Here is an 18,510-nt window from a genome sequence, read left to right as displayed (position 1 = left end):
GCTGGGAGCAGGCTGGAGCTCAGAGCTGGAAGGGTTTAAACACAGAAATACCAAAGCCCTCGGTTGCTGCCATCCTCCCACTGCCCCCACAGCCACTCCAGCAGTCCCACACTCCTGCATCCAGGAAACTGAGCCAAGGAGGAACATGCAAAGCCCGGGGTGGGCAGGCAGGTGTTCCATGCACAGGTGGGCACGCGCAGCATTCCCGGCACTGGCGGAGCCGCACCGGCGCATGCACCTCGTTACAGCTCAGAGTCATTAATTACCTTCTGCAGCCCCCCTCAAAACCTGGGAGCCCTGTGTGCCCTGTCCTCCTCAATTCCTACAGGGAGCTGGGAGCAGCACTCCAGGGACCTGGGTTTTGCCCTTTCCAGTAACTCTTTGGCATCAGGATTTGGTGCCGTTGTTGTTCTGCACTGGAGATTTGCTGCTGCCAAGAGACTGCTGGGGAATTCTGCTGACACCCAGCAGCTCTGATTAATCCTTCCTTGCCAAGAAAGGAGATTTCCAGCTGCTGGTCACTGATGGGGAGAGAGGCAGCAGAGAAATCCCATTTCCCACTTCAGTGGGCCCATTTCCTCAGTTCCACACAGCAGCTCTGGGCAGGCTGACAGGGACCAGCCTCTCTGCAGAGGTTCTGGACTGGAGGGCTGGAAATCCCTGTCAGAAGCACCTGCAGAAGTGGGAACAGCCCTGGGAGGTGCCACACAACTCCCACAGCCCCATCTCGCTGCTGGAGGAATGATTATCCCAGAGCAGCTCGCTGATGGATGAGAGGAAAACCAACCAGAGGGATTAAAACAAGGATCTCTTTGTTGGAGCTCACCATTCCTAACATATGCTGGGTTTTTGTTGTTTTATCCTAGACAATGGTGCTCTGATACTGCTTTGGAAAGCTCTGGCCAGCTCATCCTTCTATCCTGGTGGTCCCTAATTCACTTCAGAGATTAAAGAGAGACGTTAAAAACAGGCTGGAAAAGGGATGTTGCTTGTTTGAGGAAAGGGGGCTGAAAGTCACCTCCCCACACCTCCTCCTCATCCCAAATCTCATATTTTCATCTAGGTTTGGTTATTCTGACCCTCCCCCAGCTCTGTGGCACCTGTTCCAGCCATGGGATTTTCAGTCCTTCTAAAACAAGCGGCAGGTTTTTGCCAACACCCTGCACAGCAATACTGGAATTGTTTGGTAACATGTGGTCCTTTCCCAAAAATATGGGGAAAAAAGGGAAATGATCAAAACCAAATGCATAAAACTTGCAGGGCAGTCTCCTGTCAGTGAGCAGTACACACATGGACTGACAGTGAGTGTTAGTCTGAACCACATCCCAGTTAAGCTCCCCAAAGCCAAGTCCTAAAAGCCTTTCTGTGAGGACAGATCCAACTCCAGCTCGTGCTGGCCACCCCCAGCTTAGTTCTGGTGATTTCCAGGCAAGTGAGAAACAAAGAGGGAGAAGAGCTGAGTTAGTTGGGAGAAGTCACCCAGGAAAGGCAGACGGACAACGGACAGAGGCTGCTGGAAATGCTCACCAGAGCTGATCAACTCGGTCAGTGTCCCTGCAGGGAGGAGAGAGAGCTCAGGGCAACAGGCAGAGGGAGCAAACACTGGCAACCAAGGAAGCTGGGAGGTTTTACCCTCCCTGCTCAAGGCCTTACACTGTGAGGTTCAGCTTATTTCCACTCCTGGGGAGGGCTGTAGATGTTTACTACAGAGATACTCGTGGTGCTGGTCTCACCAAGAGCTGGGGCACTGCACATGTGGAAGCTGAAGGAGCAAAGATCCTCCAGGGAGATTTAAACCCTGAGTCCATTTTAACTCCTGGCTGGGCTGTGAGTGACCTGTGTGTATCCAGGCTCTGGGAGCTGTCTCCCAAGCTCAGCTTTAGGGAACTGAGCCCTGGAGATACAAATTTGCACAAATACAGTGGGCATGGTAAAAAAACTGAAATTCAGGTTATTCTTCTTCCCTGGGTTTGGTTAACTTTACAAAACCAAATGGAGCAAAATAGAAACCAGACACAAACCCAAAATGATGTTCCTAACCCTTTGCAACTTCAAAAAGCAGCAGAGCATCAAAATGTGGTAACTAAGATTTATTTAAATGATGTATCCTCTAATAGTTTTTGTATGTTTGGAAACCAGGAGTAGGAATTTATTTGAAACAGAACTGGAAACTGGAGAATCTCTGGCTTTAGCTCCAGCATATTGAGTCATGTGGTCTCTGCCTCCTGCTCTTCATCAAACCCCTGCTGCTGCCTGAGCTGCTGTAGCCTCTGTGGCAAAAGGTCTGGCAAAGAATAATCCAGAAAACTTTGATCTCACACAGGTGTTCTGTTCAGATTCTGTAGGAGCAAGTTAATGAAAAGGGGAGAAAGGTTAGAGAAGGAAAGGAGCAGAATTCCAACCAGCAGTGGGAAGAAGATGCTATTCCTGTATTTCATGTAACTCATATATTGAATTTCAGAATGCTAAGAGGACAAAGCTCTATTTTGTACAAATCTAAACTGCCTCCAAATCCAATTTGAGGAAAGAAAGGTGGGATCTGTTTTGGCTGGAGTGGAGCAGACCCCAAATGTGGCTTTTCATTATCTCCCTGCACAGACTGAACGGAGCAGCAGGAGCTGTTCTGTTCCCTGGGCAGCACATCCCTGCTCCACCAGGCACCCCTGGGGCAGAGCTGTGTCTGTGCTGAGCAGGAGCAGCAGCAGTGGCCGGCTCTCTCTCCGTTACCTGCAGTGGTGTTTCCGACTGGCGAGCCAGAAGGCGCTGTCGCAGCCGTAGCAGTGCGCGGCCAGGTGATCCGGGAGCCACCGCGTCACCTGTGGGGACGGCCACCGGCATCAGGGACAGGGCAGAGCAACACTCCTGAGCTGAGCCCCCTCCCCAGCTCCCAGAGGTTGTGCAGCAGAGGGCTCATAGGCACAGGTACTGTCAGGTGCGAGACCAGCGGAACACAAGGAAAAGAGTTCCCAAGAAGTGGCACACGACCAAAGGCTGGAGGATAATTTGAATTAGGATTATCCCAGAGTGAGCAATTTACAGGGATTTAGTCTGTACCTCTGTATCCTGTTTATCCACCTGTTCCCAGCTGGCTTCAGAGAAAATCTCTGTGCTGCAGCGAGACAAGCAGTTCTGATCCAGATTGCTTTCCGAGTCGGGAATAGACGTCTGTTGGCAAACAAACAGAGCTGAACGGAACCCCCCAGATCCCTGTTCCACACAAATAACACCCAGAAACCCCAACAGGGCAGCTCTGGACCCTCTGGTGATGGGATGATGCGAGGCAGAGTGGACTCAGAATCCAGTTTCTGCTGCCAAGTTCTGGAAAGGCATTGGGTGATTAACCAAAACCTGCTCCCTGTGGGTCCAATTGCAGGGTCCTGATTCCTGTCCAAGGGTGTTTCACTTTCCAAACTATAATTAGTAATACAGATATCCTTTTGTTGGCAAAGATTCTGGAAAATACAAGCCAAATTGCATATGGAAACTCAGAATCTGAGCCATGTATATTCTGTGTATATGTTTTGGGAAAAATGTTTCTTTAATACAGTCTATCCAGGTAGAGGTGGATTTTAACTCACTTAAAACTCAGCCAGCCCTTAAAATATATCAAAATAGCAAGAAATCTTGAGTTAATGCATTTTTATGCCTGAGGAATGGGTAATCCTGGAGTTCCAGAGGAAAACCTGCAACTCCCAAGCTGAGGCACAAACAGAAGGTAGAGATCAGATCCTTAAAAATGTGGAATTTTCTGGAGGCACTGCCAGCCCTACACTGCAGCTTCTGAAGGCCCCTAAAAAACAGGAGCAGAATCCATGAAGCCAAAGCACCCAATTTCTCCAAGGAATTCAAGCTTTTAGCAGTGACACTGAGCCAAATGAGCACCTTATGCTGCATCTCCAATGGGAAGAGCCAAGAAGGCTCCAAGGATTTTTCACAACAAACGTACCTGGGACTATCCAGCACCTCTGCCACTTCTAAACAGTGAATTCAATAAACAGAAGCTGGGAACCTCCTATAAGTATTTTTCTTTTTCAATTTTGCAGGCATATAAACCATGTAGGAAAAGGAAATTTCTGATGGGTGTTGCAACAGTCTCATGAACTACAGGCAAGTGCTCAAACCCATAGGAAAGCACAATTCTCCACAGAAGTCTCTACTTTTACAACTTTAAACATTTCCAAATAAAAGCACAAATGTTTTAAAAGCTCCCTTAAAATTCTTAATTTGTTGACAGAAAAACCCTTGTTGAAATACAGCTGCCACAAAAGCTCAGGTAATTTACTCTGGTTAATTTAGAATTCTAGAAATTAATTCCAGTCATTGAGCCTGGAGCACCTGAAAGGGATGGTGTGACCCTGATGGGTTTGAGCTCACAGAGCTGCCAGTGCAGCTGGAACCTACAGAGAACCAAGGGAGCATCCTATGCTGCTGTGCCAAAAATGGCACAGGAAAGTATCTTTGCCCTGTGTGAAGACAGCATTAAACCAGGGGTTTTGCTGTTTTTATTGAGGTTTGGTAAACCCAGGGTTTGGTTGGTTTTACTCAGGTTTGGTAAACCCAGGGTTTGGTTGGTTTTATTGAGGTTTGGTAAACCAGGGTTTGGTTGGTTTTACTCAGGTTTGGTAAACCAGGGTTTGGTTGGTTTTATTGAGGTCTGGTAAACCAGGGTTTGGTTGGTTTTATTGAGGTTTGGTAAACCAGGGTTTGGTTGGTTTTATTGAGGTCTGGTAAACCAGGGTTTGGTTGGTTTTATTGAGGTTTGGTAAACCAGGGTTTGGTTGGTTTTATTGAGGTTTGGTAAACCAGGGTTTGGTTGGTTTTACTGAGGTTTGGTAAACCAGGGTTTGGTTGGTTTTACCAAGGCCAGGGAAGGTGTTTAGGTATGGCCAGGGGTGTGTGAGCTGCTGTGCAACACCCATCTCGAAATAAACCTTTCTGCTCAGTCTGAAGTTTGGTGACAGTATCAGTCATATCTGCCACTATCAGGCACTCAGGCAGTGTTTGCCCTCTCCAGGATGACCTGCAGAGGTCTGCAGGAGCCCAAAGTCAGGCCCTGAGCCGTGAGCCAGGAGCTGGGGCCTCGGTGAGCTCCGTGCCCGGCCCAGTGACGCTCACTCACCACTTCGTCCCCGTAGTCGCCGTTGAGGCGCAGGGAGCTGTTGGGGAGCTGGCTCTCCAGGCGGCTCTTCAGCTCCTGCACCTGCTTCTTGAGGGTCTCCACCTCCTGCTGATGGCCCGTCTCGATCTGGCGCAGGCGCTGCTGGATGACGTCGCTGTAGACGGGCATCCCGTCGTCGTCCAGGTGGCTGCGGGCCGGCTGCTCCGGGCTGCCGGCCGCCTGCTTCCCGAGCTGGCTGCACACCCATTTCTGCTGCAAGTTCCTCAGGTGGAGCTGAGCAGAGCTGCAGCTGGCAGCGGACACCTGCCGGCTCAGCGAGGCCTTGATCCGCCCGTCCTCGCCGTTGACGCAGTGTCCGTTGGTGGCGGGGAATTTCGGGGCCGTGAATCCCGCGGGTTTCTCCACCAGTTTGTTCTCCAGCTCCAGCTCCCCGTTATACACCAGCTCATCTTTGCGGTCTGCTAGAGGCAAGGCACAAGGGGAAGGCATCGGGAGGTGTGTGGTGCTGCTACCAGAAGTCCTATGCACTCTTGATCCCAGTTTTTGGAGCTCTATCATGCACTCCCCCTCCGGCCTGTTCTCCAGAGTTCGGGACAGCTCGTCTGCGCTGTTGTCGAAGGGGTGAGGTCTGTGGCATGGAGCCCTGGGCGCGAGTTCGGGCTTTGCTTCGGTCTCCGTTAAGGTTTCCGTGGAGCTTTCAATGTTGGATGTCCTTTCCTCCAGCAGGGCTGTCAGAGGGAAGGCAAGGCTGGCCTGGGCCGTGCCGTTCGGGCTCTCTGCTTCTCCTTCACCTTTCCCAACACCTTCCTCCTCCTCCGTGTTTGGAGCGTCTCTGTTTCCGGAGCCCTCGGAAGGAAGGGCCTGCAGGCCTCTCCCCTGAGTCACCTTCTGGAGAGCACTGCTGGTGTCGCTGTGCTCGTCCTGCTGTCCTTTCAGCTCTGCAGCACCGTGTGAGGCCGGGTGGGGGTTGGCTGTGGGATTGTTCGTTACGGTACCTGTATCCGCCTTGGCCTTTTCCCCACACAGACTGTCAGCTCTCTTCTCCTTATCCAGGCCAACCTCATCCCCTTTCCCTGCTGCCTCCAGGCCACCCCTCAAGTGCTCCTCCAGCCCAACATCATCTTTAGTGGCCTCCTGCAGAATGTTCTCCATTTGTCCCTCTGCCACCCCAGCTGCCACAGAGAGCTCTGCCCCCATGGGGGCCCTGCCCTGCCTGCCCAGCCCGTCCCCCTCGAAGGGGTCGTCCCCAGGAGGGCCCAGGCTGCTGAGCTCCAGGGAGCGGCGGTGCTCCTGCCACTTCTCGTTGAGGCTGGGGTCGCTGCTCCGGCGGTTGGTTGTAGGCACGCTGCTGTCACAGGCTGTTGTCAGATTGTCGAAGGATCTTGTCTTTGGTAGCCTGCAAAGGGACAAACAATCCCACTCCCAAGTCAGAGGATGTTTTTATAACGTTGAGCTACTGTGGTTTAAAACCAACCCCCCAATTAGGACAGTAACAATCTGCCAGCTAATGGACTTGTGGGAAGTATTATCCAGGAGCACATCCCGACCATCTGTAGTGCAGAGCTGCTTCAGTGCCTCCTTTGTTTGCCATCAGGAAAATATGTTCAACCAGACTTCAAACATTCCCAGATTAATCCCTTTACCAGCAAGCCCCAATGCTTACAGCCTGGTCACACCTCCTAATTAACATGTGCTCAGAGTCACTGTACAACGAGCAAAGAAATGGTTATGCAACATTGAAGGAGAACTCAAATTCAAGATAATCAATGAAAGTTTATATCCCACAAGGATTGAAGGAATTCTCTGTGGCTGTGTGACAACCCAGAGTTTAACCCTATTTTCCCAGCTTCTCTCTGCCACACTGTCAGCCCTGAAATGTGACAGCTTCCAAACCCACCCCACGGACAGGCTGTGCTTGGGCAGCTCAGTCCCATGGTTCTGCCAATACACCCAGGAGAAATCCCTGCCCTCCCACCCCAGCCTTCTCCTTTCATATCCCCCAGTATTCTCTGTTGATCTTACTTTACAGGATGGGATTTCTGGGCTCTAGGCTCACCTGCCCAGAGGCTGCTCTTCGGGGCTAGAGCCTGGCACAGGGTACGGGGCACAGGTGTCGTCGGCGGGCGTGGAGGGGGAGGAGCAGGGCAGGTAAACAGCGCTCCAGAGCATCAAGTTCCGCACATGGCACACGGGATACAGCACCTGGCAGGGGGAGCACACGGCAAGGGTCAGCTCCTGCCTTCCAGAAGGAGAAGTTCAGCTCTGAGGGGGGCAGTTCACTGGGCAGGTCTCAGCTGGGACACATTCAGCCCATGCCAGGACTGGTGACAGCTTTTCATCAGGCACACTTGGGGCTAAAATGACCTCTTGTGTCAGAGGCAGAACAATGCTGGCCTTCAGCTCCTCCTGAATGAACTCTGCAATGAGCTCTCTGTGAATCCACACCTTCACAACTCATGGGATTCAGTGGCTCGTTGTGAGTGCTGAGGTTCCCTTGTGTGTTGTGTTAGACCGTGCCAGAGGGAGCTGAACTCATCCCATGGACCCCAATCCACCACAGCCCAGCCTGGCTCCAGAGCAGGCACTCATGGGTACATGTTCAGTACATGCACAAGTTCTTTCAAAAGACAGCTTGCTCTTAAAAGGGATTCCTTGATTGGGAAATACATTTTCTGCTTCACTTTAAAAACACCTGGGCTCATTTTAGCAATTCCACTCTTTTCCAAGTAACTTTCCCGTGGGAAAGCAGCTCCACCACACAGGCACTGCCCAGGCTCCCCAGGGAATGAACACAGCCCCAAGGCTACCAGAGCTCCAGGAGCATTTGCACAATGCTCTCAGGGACAGGGTGGGATTTTGGGATGCCCTGTGCAAGGCCAGGGGTTGGACTGGATGATCCTGCTGGGTGCCTTCCTAAATGAGGATATTCTGTGATTCTCTGAACGCTGCTTCCCTGGCACTGAGCAGGGGAAGGGCTAAGGGGTGGCTGCTGCCCTTAAACAGCTCTGGCTCTATAAGAGATGCAGCTGCACCACGGGCATCTTTTAAAGCCTCAACTAAAACCACAAGAAAATGAACCCAAAACAGGAAATTACCTGAACTCCCATGTGCAGAAGGAGTGTCCTTGTATTTCCTGAGAAGAGGGGCCAAGTGGGATAGAGCACAGAAGGGCAGCCCAAGGACAGACCTGTCCACACAGTCACTGTGAGAGCCCCCTCTCTGCTCCTCCTGGCATTTTCATGGAAATCTAGAGGCATCCACAGCTTTAAGATCCCTCCAGGCTGTGTCTGTTCTGCCTCATGAACTCTCCCCAGGAGTGTCAGGTGGGAAGGCTCCAAGGGCTGGTTGCAGTGACAGCCCAGAGCCAGGGCACACTCAGCCAAATAGTGGTTCAGGGGAGTAGAAGATTCATCTTTTTTACAACCACTGTGGCCATAAAACTCCTTCCTGCTTAGTCAGGGCTCAGTTTTGCTCTAACAGCTGAAAGCCACATCCGTCATACACAAACCCACTGCACAGTCCTTACAGTTCAGTTTATGACATCTGATACTTTGATAAATAAAAAGGGTTTAAATATTTATACAAGTCCTTGCAGTCCTAACCATGATGTCATTTGGTGTTTGCTCTCTTGCCCATGCTCTGCACCCCTGAATCCCTCATGTGACCTTGCACCAAACACACAACTGAGCCTCTTCCCAGCATCTTCAGTGAGCTCCTACCATGGAGGAGCCAAACTGAAAACCTAAAGGTATCAGGAGAAACAAAGATACACTAAATAATCGGAGCTGCTTTTTCTGTTTAGATTTAAAATGAATTTAGACACAGTGTCTAGGTTTGCAGGCAATTTTCTGTCACTCCTCTGACACAGCTCAGTTCTCCAGAGAGGTCTATTTATCAAACACTGAAATGTTTTCTGTTACAAAATATAGAATATTTAGTCACAGAAAGCACATTTCCAGCACAGAAAAATTTCTGAGGTGGCATTTGACATTCCCCAAATATCAGCAAAATTAACCCAAGACTTCAAACACCAGTCTGAGCTGGGTGTTCCAGGGTGAATGTCAGGGAGAGCTGAGCTGATCTGGAATCATCTCTCTGTCCATGGTGACAGTTCAAAGAACCACACAAGGGTTTGGGATAGAAGAAGCCTCAAAGTCCATCCAGTGCCACCCTTGCCGTGGCAGGGACACCTCCCACTATCCCAGGTTGTTCCCAGCCCCATCCAACCCGGCCTTGGCACAGCCTCAGCTGCACCCCGTGTCCCAGTGCTGGGGTGTTTCTCAGGGGACCCCCATCTGTGGGATGCTGCTTGGGGGAGCAGCCCAGGGCTCTCCCCCAGGAGGGGATTGGGGTACATACAGATTCCGACTGGGAGGAGTAGAGCAGGTTTTTGAAGGCTTTGTTTGCTGCCCGCAGCAAAGACCAGACGGAGCAGGTCCGTTCCTGAGTGTGTTTCTCTCCTCTCTCTTTCGCATTGTTGCACAGGAATGTTCCAAAGAGGCAGGAGTAGGTGTGCTGCACCAACTTCACCTGCACAGAGCCACACACACAATGTCAGCTGGCACAAGGGATCAGCCTCACCCCCCTTCCCTGACCAAACCCCTCCCCAGGGCCCACACCAACCCACGGCATTTCTCACATACTTCCTTACAAACCAATTGCAAAGGAATGCAAGGGGAGAGGAATCTTTTAAAATCATAACTGAACAAATTCAGGAAAAAATGTAATGCAGAAAGACAAAATATTTGTTCCTAATCAAGTCATGTTGATATAAACTCATTGCCCTGCAGGCCAGGCAAAGCAGAGTCACGATTCCTCTGCTACACAACATTCACTCAGCACAGAAATGCTGATCATTAATCACTCCATGTTGGGCCCAGCCTAACAGATGCCAGCTTAACTTCAGGGATATCAATGACTTCCTTGGGATTATCCAGATGTTTAAATGAAGACAAGTGGTTCAATACCATAATAAATTAGGGGTTCACTCTACAAAGGCCAGCACACCACGGGTATGTTCTCTCCCAGCCTGTGGAGATTAGCAGTGTGCTGTGAAGCCAGTTACTACCTCTTGTATCTCATTTCACAACTGAGCTACTCGGGGACTGTACATGGGCTCAGTTACATGGCTGAGCTGGCAAGTGGTAATTCCAGTCAGCCACAATCACAGGAATGTGCCTTAAATCTCTTAGTGGATCAGACACTTTGTAAAAACTTCTACTCTTCAGACTAGTGGCCCTGCAGCCCATGACTGCCACTTCCCCAGTGATCTGAGAACTGACTTGGGCCATCCAAGGTGAATTCCTAATAGGAATGCTGTCAGCTTCCAGAGAAGGTAAGCACAGCTCCTATATCTACACATTTGCAATGAAGAAACTGAAAAAAATGGAGCAGGTTGTTTTTAGAGGAGGAGTATTCAAGTCAAAACAAGATTCAAGCGGGGGGAGATTGCATTGGCAGTAAGAAGGATTTGTTTTCAGGCTGTGTGGATGTTTCACATCTCTTAGGTGAGACTATTCAACTAATATAATTTATTTATTTAAAGTCTAAAGGAAGTCCTTGAGGCTCCTGCTTTTAAGAGTGAGCAGACCCTGTGGGTTACAGAAGTTCTTCTGTCCCCTGTATCTGGCCAGCTTTCCTGTTCCCTTTATCAGGTGAGAGCATATACAGAATATATTCACATATATATATAAAATAATGGAATGGATTGGGTGGGAAGGGATCTTAAAGCCCATCCAGTTCCATCCCCTGCCATGGGCAGGGACACCTTCCACTATCCCCACCCAACCTGGCCTTGGACACCGAATGTCACAGAGAGGTGGCAAGATCCACCCCCTGGGCTCTCCAGCAGTGTTTGGCAGCAGTGAATAAACCAGGAGTCTCCCAACTCACAAGGAATGCTTCGTTAAACTCGAAGGAGCAGGGGAACTGCCTCTGGAGCTGATGGACACAGTCCAGCCACTGCAGAAACACCGGGCAGCGCTCATTGAGGTCGTCTGAATTCTCCCCGTGGCCACAGCGATCTGCAAACTTGTGGCCAAAATCCAGCCACTCCGTCTCCACTAGCACCTGGAAACCCTGCAGGGAGGAGAGGAGAGATGAAGAATTCCTATTTTTCCTTTGGTTCAGTTTTCTGAGATGGTCTGAGACTTGTGGGAATCGCTGTGTCCTCTCTCCTATTTCCCCTCGGCACCGGGCTCATTACCTCTCTTTACTGCTTCCCCTAATGCCTCTGTGCTCTGAAATGGAATTAGGACAGATAAGGGTTCCCAAATGACACAAACAGGAAAGGGAATAAGGCAGGTTAAGTCCTCAGTGACTGGCAGGGAGTATCCTGATATGAGCCCTATCTCATCCAGGCAGTGACAAGCAGGAACTTCATTTTGCCAAAGCTTCTGGATCATGGTATCCAGTACTTGGACAAGTTATATAAAAACTTTTCTTGAAAATGATGGTCAGATCCACTTGTCAGAAAAGAAAACCATCCATCCACAACAGGACATCCAAGAGCAGGTGCTTGTCTGTGCACACAGCAGTCACAAGGTTGATTAAAGGTTCACTTGAGTGATTTTTCATGAAAAGGGCAAAGAACATTCCCAAACAGTGCCTGGGTGAGCAGCTGAATGTCACACCTTGTCTCACAGGACCTGAAATCCATCACAAGGCAGGAAGGTTTTGGTTCTTAGCGGAAAGAAAAATTGTAGAGAATGTTTATTGAGTCAAAGGCTGTGATTAGAGCCAAAATAATGGCTGACAGCTGAAAAGCTTTAAATCTGACAGCACTGAAAACTCATTTTCCTCAGTGTTTCTGATCCTGGTACAGACTGCTATGGTTTATGGATTGCTCTGGGTGACAGGGAAGGCCCAGAGTGTGCACAGCACAACTCTGCTCCCCAAGCAGGAAGGACAGCACCCTTTGGAGGACCAGAAGCAGATCCTGTGCCCAGGCCAGAGCAGTAAGTTTTGCCTGATGGATGCCAGCTTCTGGAATCCATGTGGAAAAGGATCCAGGAAGTTTTCACACTTCCACCCAAAAGGCAGTTCCAGCTCCTGGTCCTAGTGCGTGTGAGGCTTTAAGCAGCAGCTCACAGCAGAGTTCTGTTCTGGACAACAAAGGCATCTTGCCCGTGGGCTGGCAGATGGCAGCCAGCCAGCACACATCCCACTGTGCTGAAAGTGATGGAATGGGGGAAAAATCAGGAGAAATATAACTCACAGAGGGCACTGAAAATGTGAGACTGGAAACCATGCAGTCAGGAAATGCAGCAAAGAGGAAGGTTCTCTATCAGGGCTTTGCTGAGAACCTGCAGGGGTGCAGCAGAAGCTGCAACTGCAGCACTTTACTCCACATTCCAAAACTAAATATGGGGAAACACAGACCATGACTGTGCAGTTGCAGCAGAGGGAATGTGAGCTACTCCTGAGTTACACATGCACCTATACCTGGGAGTAACTGCAGACTATGGGTGACAAACTCCTGCCAGCTTCAGCGCCTTTACCAGGTGAGAAACCTGAAATAATTCACAGCCAGACTCCCTCCAAGACCCCAATGACTCCCAGCTGCTTTACCCACCTCTGTGGTCCTGTAGTAGGGGTCCAGCAGGAGTTTGGCCAGGGCCACAATCTGGGGTGTGCGGTCCCAGCCGTCGGAGCAGTGAACCAGCACCGGCCGCTGGTCCCGGTCCACAGCGTGCACCACGAGCAGCGCGGATTTCAGGAGCACTGACAGGTGCTGCAGCCACTTGGTGCTCTCCAGAGCTGACAGCCAACTAGAGGGAAACCAGGCAAGACAGTTTTTGCTCTTTTAAAATGCTTTCAGGCTTGGATGTCTGAGTTTATCACGGCAAAGCTCCCGTTTCAATAAGCTTTGAGTGTCACTCTGGAGCATTTTTCTCTTGTGTCTTGTTAAGGCTTTCTCAGAGGTGGAAGCAGCAAAACCACACAGCCAACCCAAGGAACTGCTCTGGGATGAGCTGAAGGTTTGGATCTACTTTGAAACCATAGAAGGCTTTAGCAGCAAATTCCAAGTAGGGAAATGGGAGGGAAAACAGGACTGGAGTAACTACAGTGAGGACCCAAGCTCAGAAGTTTCCAAGGTTAGGGGCCATTACAGGGTAGTTACCCCACAGCATCAGAGGGTTATAGAATATTCTCCTGAAATGACATTATAAATGAGTGAAGTACATGGAACATCACCACAATTTTCCAAAGGAGAGTCAATGGTGAGAATTAAAGAGCTGGGAATAGCAGATCAGCCTAAGTGTGAGTGCTCAGAAGCCCACCAGAAGGAACAACATTCTGGTATCAATATTCAAGGTTACACTTTAATTTCAGAACTCATTTTCTAAGTTCACTTCAATCAGAATAAACCAGTGACTTCCATGAAAATGGAAGAACATAGTGCTATTACCAAGGGAAAATCCACTGAATTTCAATTTAAAAATCATCAGCAGAAAAATGAGGCTGCAGAAACATGGAACCAAGAGCCCAAACCCCCAAACTTCCACTTACTTTCCCGGATCTGGCATTTGTGTGCAGAGCAGACGCAGTGACTGGAAGCTCTTGCGGATGGAATGGATGTTTGCCATCCCCATGAACACCACTTCACAGTTGGGGTAATATTCTGCAGGAAAAGAGCAACACACAGGGAAGAAAGTAACAACTACCTTTCTAAAAGATTTTTTTTCATAAAAACAAACCCCCGTTGCTGTGGACAGATGAAATAATCTGTTTATGATTCTGTGAGTCCTTGGAGCTCCAGACATGACAGCCCAGCAAAACAGGAAGCATTTAGCAAAGACCTGTTGTATTTATTTCAAATGTTTCATTTCAGGTTACAAACAGTAGAGTGCAAACCTCTGGGAATAGGGATATTCCTCTGCTCCAGGTTCCAGAATGTTTGTTAGAAGACTGAGAAACATCAAAAGATGTGAAACATAAGTAATATTTAATTGGTAATTTATGGATTTAAGTTGATAGATTTTGGATTCCTTCTCCTAAGCACTCAAAAAGGCTGAAAGGTTATTTCATCCACTGCTTTCTTCTGAGGGGGAAGTGTATGAGGAAGCATCACACACATGAGAAACTGGGAGATCAGGAAAACAGAAAATACATGGAATTGTTTTGGAAGTGCTCAAGCAACACTGGAGGCCTGGACAGACAGGGCCAGTGCACCCCTAAATAGGGCCAGAAAATACCAGTTCAGTAGTTTTCCCTAGATTTAGTCTTCCCTCTGCTGTGATGCTTCAGTCTGCACAAGAATGATCACACAGTAACTAAAATGACCATTTCTACAGGAGAAGAATAATCAGGATTCAGAATCTGGGATACTGAGTGCTTGCATAGGAAAATTCAGGAGTCTGTGATGTTTTGTATCATTTGATTTCCCAGCTCTTTATCAGCCCAACAAATGCTGGGCCAAACACAATGAGGGACTGCAACTCCAGGAGCAGCCTCAGACAATATCAGACAACTTCAGGGTTATTTTTGTATTTTTACTGAATTATATCTAAAATAAAGCACAGCATAAATGAACTATTTTTATACAGAGAATGAAGCAGACCTGGTAATACCTTCAGAAAATTTAGCAGCAAAAATCAACACAGGTTTTGTTGAGGGTGAGAAGCTGTTTGAAAACCTTCTCCATAGAATTAAAAAACCAATATAGAAACTTCCTGTATACTCTGCTTTTCTGTTCTGAAATTTTACTCTCTGGTGGGGAATCATTTAGGGGTTTTGAGGTGTTAAATGGAAACTTCATTTTTTTAAATTGGTGGCTACAAATCAAAATGCAGCTATTGTAGCAAAGACCAAAACAAAAATAAATGGTCAAAAGAGCTTTCGTTATCTTATCTCCAGTTTTTCTGTCTGGGATTTTTTTCCAGCCTCTCCACCCATGGAATTTTAACAGGCTGCATTCATACCCAACAGTGACCATAAATAATATCTTGTTTATAAAGCCACCAACTCACGAGTGCCAAAGAACACAGAAAGTGGTGTTGCAACTGTATTACACATGCAAGGTGAGGCAGGATTTCAGTTGCTATGATACAAATACTGAAAAATGCTCCAGTTTTAGGGAAATTGCTGAGAACTTGTATTTTGCACAACCATTCTAGAATATTTTTCTCCTCTGCAGCCAGTGGGTTTTACAAGTTCAGGGGTTTTAGACATGGGCACACTGGACACCTTTGTCTCTCTCTACATCTGACTCAGCAAGGGAAAGCTCTTCAGCAGATTCCACAGGGTTCAGCATTTACTGAGCACTGTTGCCAGCTGGGTTAATGGCCTGAGAACAGACTAATTAACAGCTCAACCGGCCCTTTGCAGGGCTGGCTGGGGGCTGCCATGATCCAGAACGTTCAGACAGATGAGCAGAGTACAGGCAGTGCTGAAGGGTGTCAGGGCAATCACACTGGAGCAAATTCCTTTGACTGATTGCCTGGAAAGCTGAGGAGGAATGCTGCTCACCTGGGCACTCACAGCCACCCCCCTTGGCTCTGTTGGCCACGGCTGCTGCGTAAGATCGTGCGTCCAGGATCAAAAGCTTCTGAGGCTGGATTGCCAAACTCTCTGCTCCTGAGGCATTGGAGATGGAGGAGTCTGGGGAAGAGGAAACAGGTGAGGAGCTCAGGGGATCCTTTTGACACTGGTTACAGCATGATTCCCTCAGTCCCACCATGCACATGTTGGGGACTAAATACAACAGATTCACTCTGTTACAGCACCGCAGATTAAACTTTTGCATAAAGCTCCGCCCTCAACAGAAAAACAATGGTGACAGCCTTACCAAACTCCACATCAGAGAGGTCCCCTCCATTGGACAAATCTCTGGAACAATTCCCATTCATTAACTTGTTACTGTTGGACCTGGAGTCTGAGGCACAGGCTTTGGCTACGGACTGGACCAGGTGCTCATCGTCGGCGTTCCTCCAGCCCCACCAGCTCACCTCGGGCTGGCCGCAGCGGGAGATCACTGCCCCATTGCTCTGGTGCCTGAAAACAAAGGGAATACAGAGTCAACAATCAGGATGAAGAGCACAGAGGGCACAAAAAAATTCAGTGGAGTGCTCCAGTAGCTTCATTCCTACCAGGGAGCATCATTCAGCAGTTATCCCCAACTTGAGATTCAGCTTCCCTACAGAATGATGGCTGTGACCACAGACACTGACAGGTGAAAGTCAAAGCAAGGTCAGGAAGAGAAAACAAAGCATCTTCTTGCTCAATATTATGGCCTGTTGGCCAGTGAAAGCTGGGGAGTGTTTTGGAACAGCAGGTGAGACATGAGAGAGAAATTCAACATGGCTGGGGGATAACCAAGGACACCCTAACCTAGAAACGGCTCTCGTCTCCTGGGAGGTGACATTCAAAAAAAAATTTTTTTGTTTCACATTCTGAAGAGTTAGTAGTTATTTCCTTAAATCTGACCTGGCTTCTTGTACTACACATAAAGAACAGATCTGGAATAATTAAAACTTATTGAACCATTGCAAACATGCTCTGAAAAAGATTTGAAGGCTCTCCCCTATAATCTAGGACTGAAATGTATTATCACAGTAATTCCACTGACATCCCCCTGCTGCCACCAGCTCTGTGACTCCCCAGTCACCAAAGTGTTTGCAGCTGGCATGAACAACCTTCTCCTTGACCTTGCCCAGCAGCACCTGAATTGAGGGAGCTCAGCCCTGGGGAAAGGAGGTCCAGCTGTGGGTGCAGAGGCCAGAGCAGCACAGCCACAGCTTCTGGGCACCTCAAAATGTTTAATCCCTGCCTCATGTCCCAGCTGAAATATCCCAGCACTCATCCACATGGCTCTTCTCTGTTTAAGTCAAAGGATCAATAGAACTGTTTGGGTTGTGAGGAGTCCTAACACTCATCCAGTGCCACTCCTGCCCTGGGCAGGGACACCTCCCACTCCAGGGAGGCCTTGGGCACTGCCAGGGATCCAGGGGCAGCCACAGCTGCTCTGGGCACCCTGTGCCAGGGCCTGCCCACCCTGCCAGGGAAAAATTCCTGTCCAATATCCCATCCATCCCTGCCCTCTGGCAGTGGGAGCCATTCCCTGTGTCCTGTCCCTCCATCCCTTGTCCCCAGTCCCTCTCCAGCTCTCCTGGAGCCCCTTTAGGCCCTGCAAGGGGCTCTGAGGTGTCCCTGGAGCTTCTCCTCTCCAGGTGAGCACCCCCAGCTCTCCCAGCCTGGCTCCAGCCCTTGGAGCAGCTCCATGGCCTCCTCTGGACTGGCTCCAGCAGCTCCAGGTCCTTTCTGGGCTGGGCTCCAGGGCTAGGGCAGCTCTGCAGGTGGGGTCTCACCTGAGCAGGGCAGAGGAGCAGAATTCCCCCCTCCCCTGGGCACGGGTACATTTCTGGCAATAACAGCTTTTCAAGCAGAGGTGCCTCTGGGCCATGCTCTCCTCACCCAGGAGTCCCCCCTGAACCCTGCATTTCCAAAGCCTGCACCTGCCAATTATAATTCCTGTATGTTATGATGCAGGAAAAGATTTTAGAGCCTTCCTGCAAACAAACTGCCCACCTCAGAGTCAGGGCAAGGAGGAGTTGTTCACTTCCCTCTAACCAGGGAACCCAGAGTGCTGAGGGTCAGCTTAACCTTTAAGCAAGTCTTAACAGTCTCAGCCCTGAACAGGAAGCTATCCCACCCAAAGCAGCCAGTGTTGACTTTTTGGCTCTGAGCAGTGTGATGGATGTTTCTGGAGGTGTGACACGCTGGTCTGTGCTGTGCTGTCAGAGCTGTCACCCCGGGTGCTGCGCGGCACCTCCTCCGCAGTGTCCCCGCGGGCACCGCGTGGGCGCCGCCGCCTCCCGCTCCTCGTCCAACAGCAACACGGGGAGCAGCTCTGTGGTGCAGAGCCTCCAAGTGATCCAACAGGCTGGGATACGTTTGAAGTATTTTTCATAGCTCTTTTCTAATTGTTTCATATAAAATCCCTTCAGTGAGAGGAAGCACTGACATGCTGTGTTAAGCGATGCGAAGGAAAAGCGATGCGAAGCCTCGGCTCTTACACCAGGTGCCAGCCGACTGCAGGCACAGGGAAATGGATTTCTGCTGGAATTAATAGCCTTCCACAAACAGCTCTACCCGTAGCAAATTAGTTCAGGAAAAAATACGTGCCAATCACTGAAAGGCCACCTAGTTCCCCACTACATTTGCACAAATAAAAGAAAATAAAACATCATTATATGTGTAAGAAATCTATTTTGAACAGAGCAGCTCATTTCTTTTTCCATATGTTCTCCCAGATTTCATTACTACCTGCTGCAGAATAATTTTCATAGGTTCATAAAGAGTTGTATTTTCATCTCCAGGTCCTTGCCTCACATTATACAAATAATGAAGAATCATTAGGCCAGAAGATGAGCTTCTTGGTGGCTGTGCAG

General features: G+C 49.2%; 1 protein-coding gene across 7 annotated transcripts in view; it reads right to left on the bottom strand.

Annotated features, from left to right (window-relative positions):
- The window catches only part of MTMR3 (myotubularin related protein 3), a 74,662-nt gene that overhangs the window by 2,748 nt on the left and 53,404 nt on the right, over nt 1-18,510 (bottom strand). For 4 of the 7 annotated variants that reach the window (XM_058851161.1, XM_058851160.1, XM_058851163.1 and 1 more), the window contains 11 exons: nt 15,909-16,114; nt 15,590-15,721; nt 13,631-13,742; nt 12,693-12,888; nt 11,012-11,197; nt 9,479-9,649; nt 7,176-7,321; nt 5,120-6,515; nt 3,055-3,165; nt 2,728-2,816; nt 1,528-1,554 (listed from right to left, as the gene is read on the bottom strand). In XM_058851161.1, coding sequence (XP_058707144.1) covers nt 1,528-1,554; nt 2,728-2,816; nt 3,055-3,165; nt 5,120-6,515; nt 7,176-7,321; nt 9,479-9,649; nt 11,012-11,197; nt 12,693-12,888; nt 13,631-13,742; nt 15,590-15,721; nt 15,909-16,114 — 2,772 coding nt within the window. The remainder of the gene's footprint in view (nt 1-1,527; nt 1,555-2,727; nt 2,817-3,054; nt 3,166-5,119; nt 6,516-7,175; nt 7,322-9,478; nt 9,650-11,011; nt 11,198-12,692; nt 12,889-13,630; nt 13,743-15,589; nt 15,722-15,908; nt 16,115-18,510) is intronic. The other 3 variants (XM_058851164.1, XM_058851165.1, XM_058851166.1) reach the window with 3 other exon arrangements.

Source organism: Poecile atricapillus, chromosome 16 (assembly GCF_030490865.1).
Source record: "Poecile atricapillus isolate bPoeAtr1 chromosome 16, bPoeAtr1.hap1, whole genome shotgun sequence".
NCBI classification, from domain to species: domain Eukaryota; kingdom Metazoa; phylum Chordata; class Aves; order Passeriformes; family Paridae; genus Poecile; species Poecile atricapillus.
The sequence above is the reverse complement of the archived record's forward strand: the minus strand, read 5'-3'. Positions and strand labels throughout refer to the sequence as shown.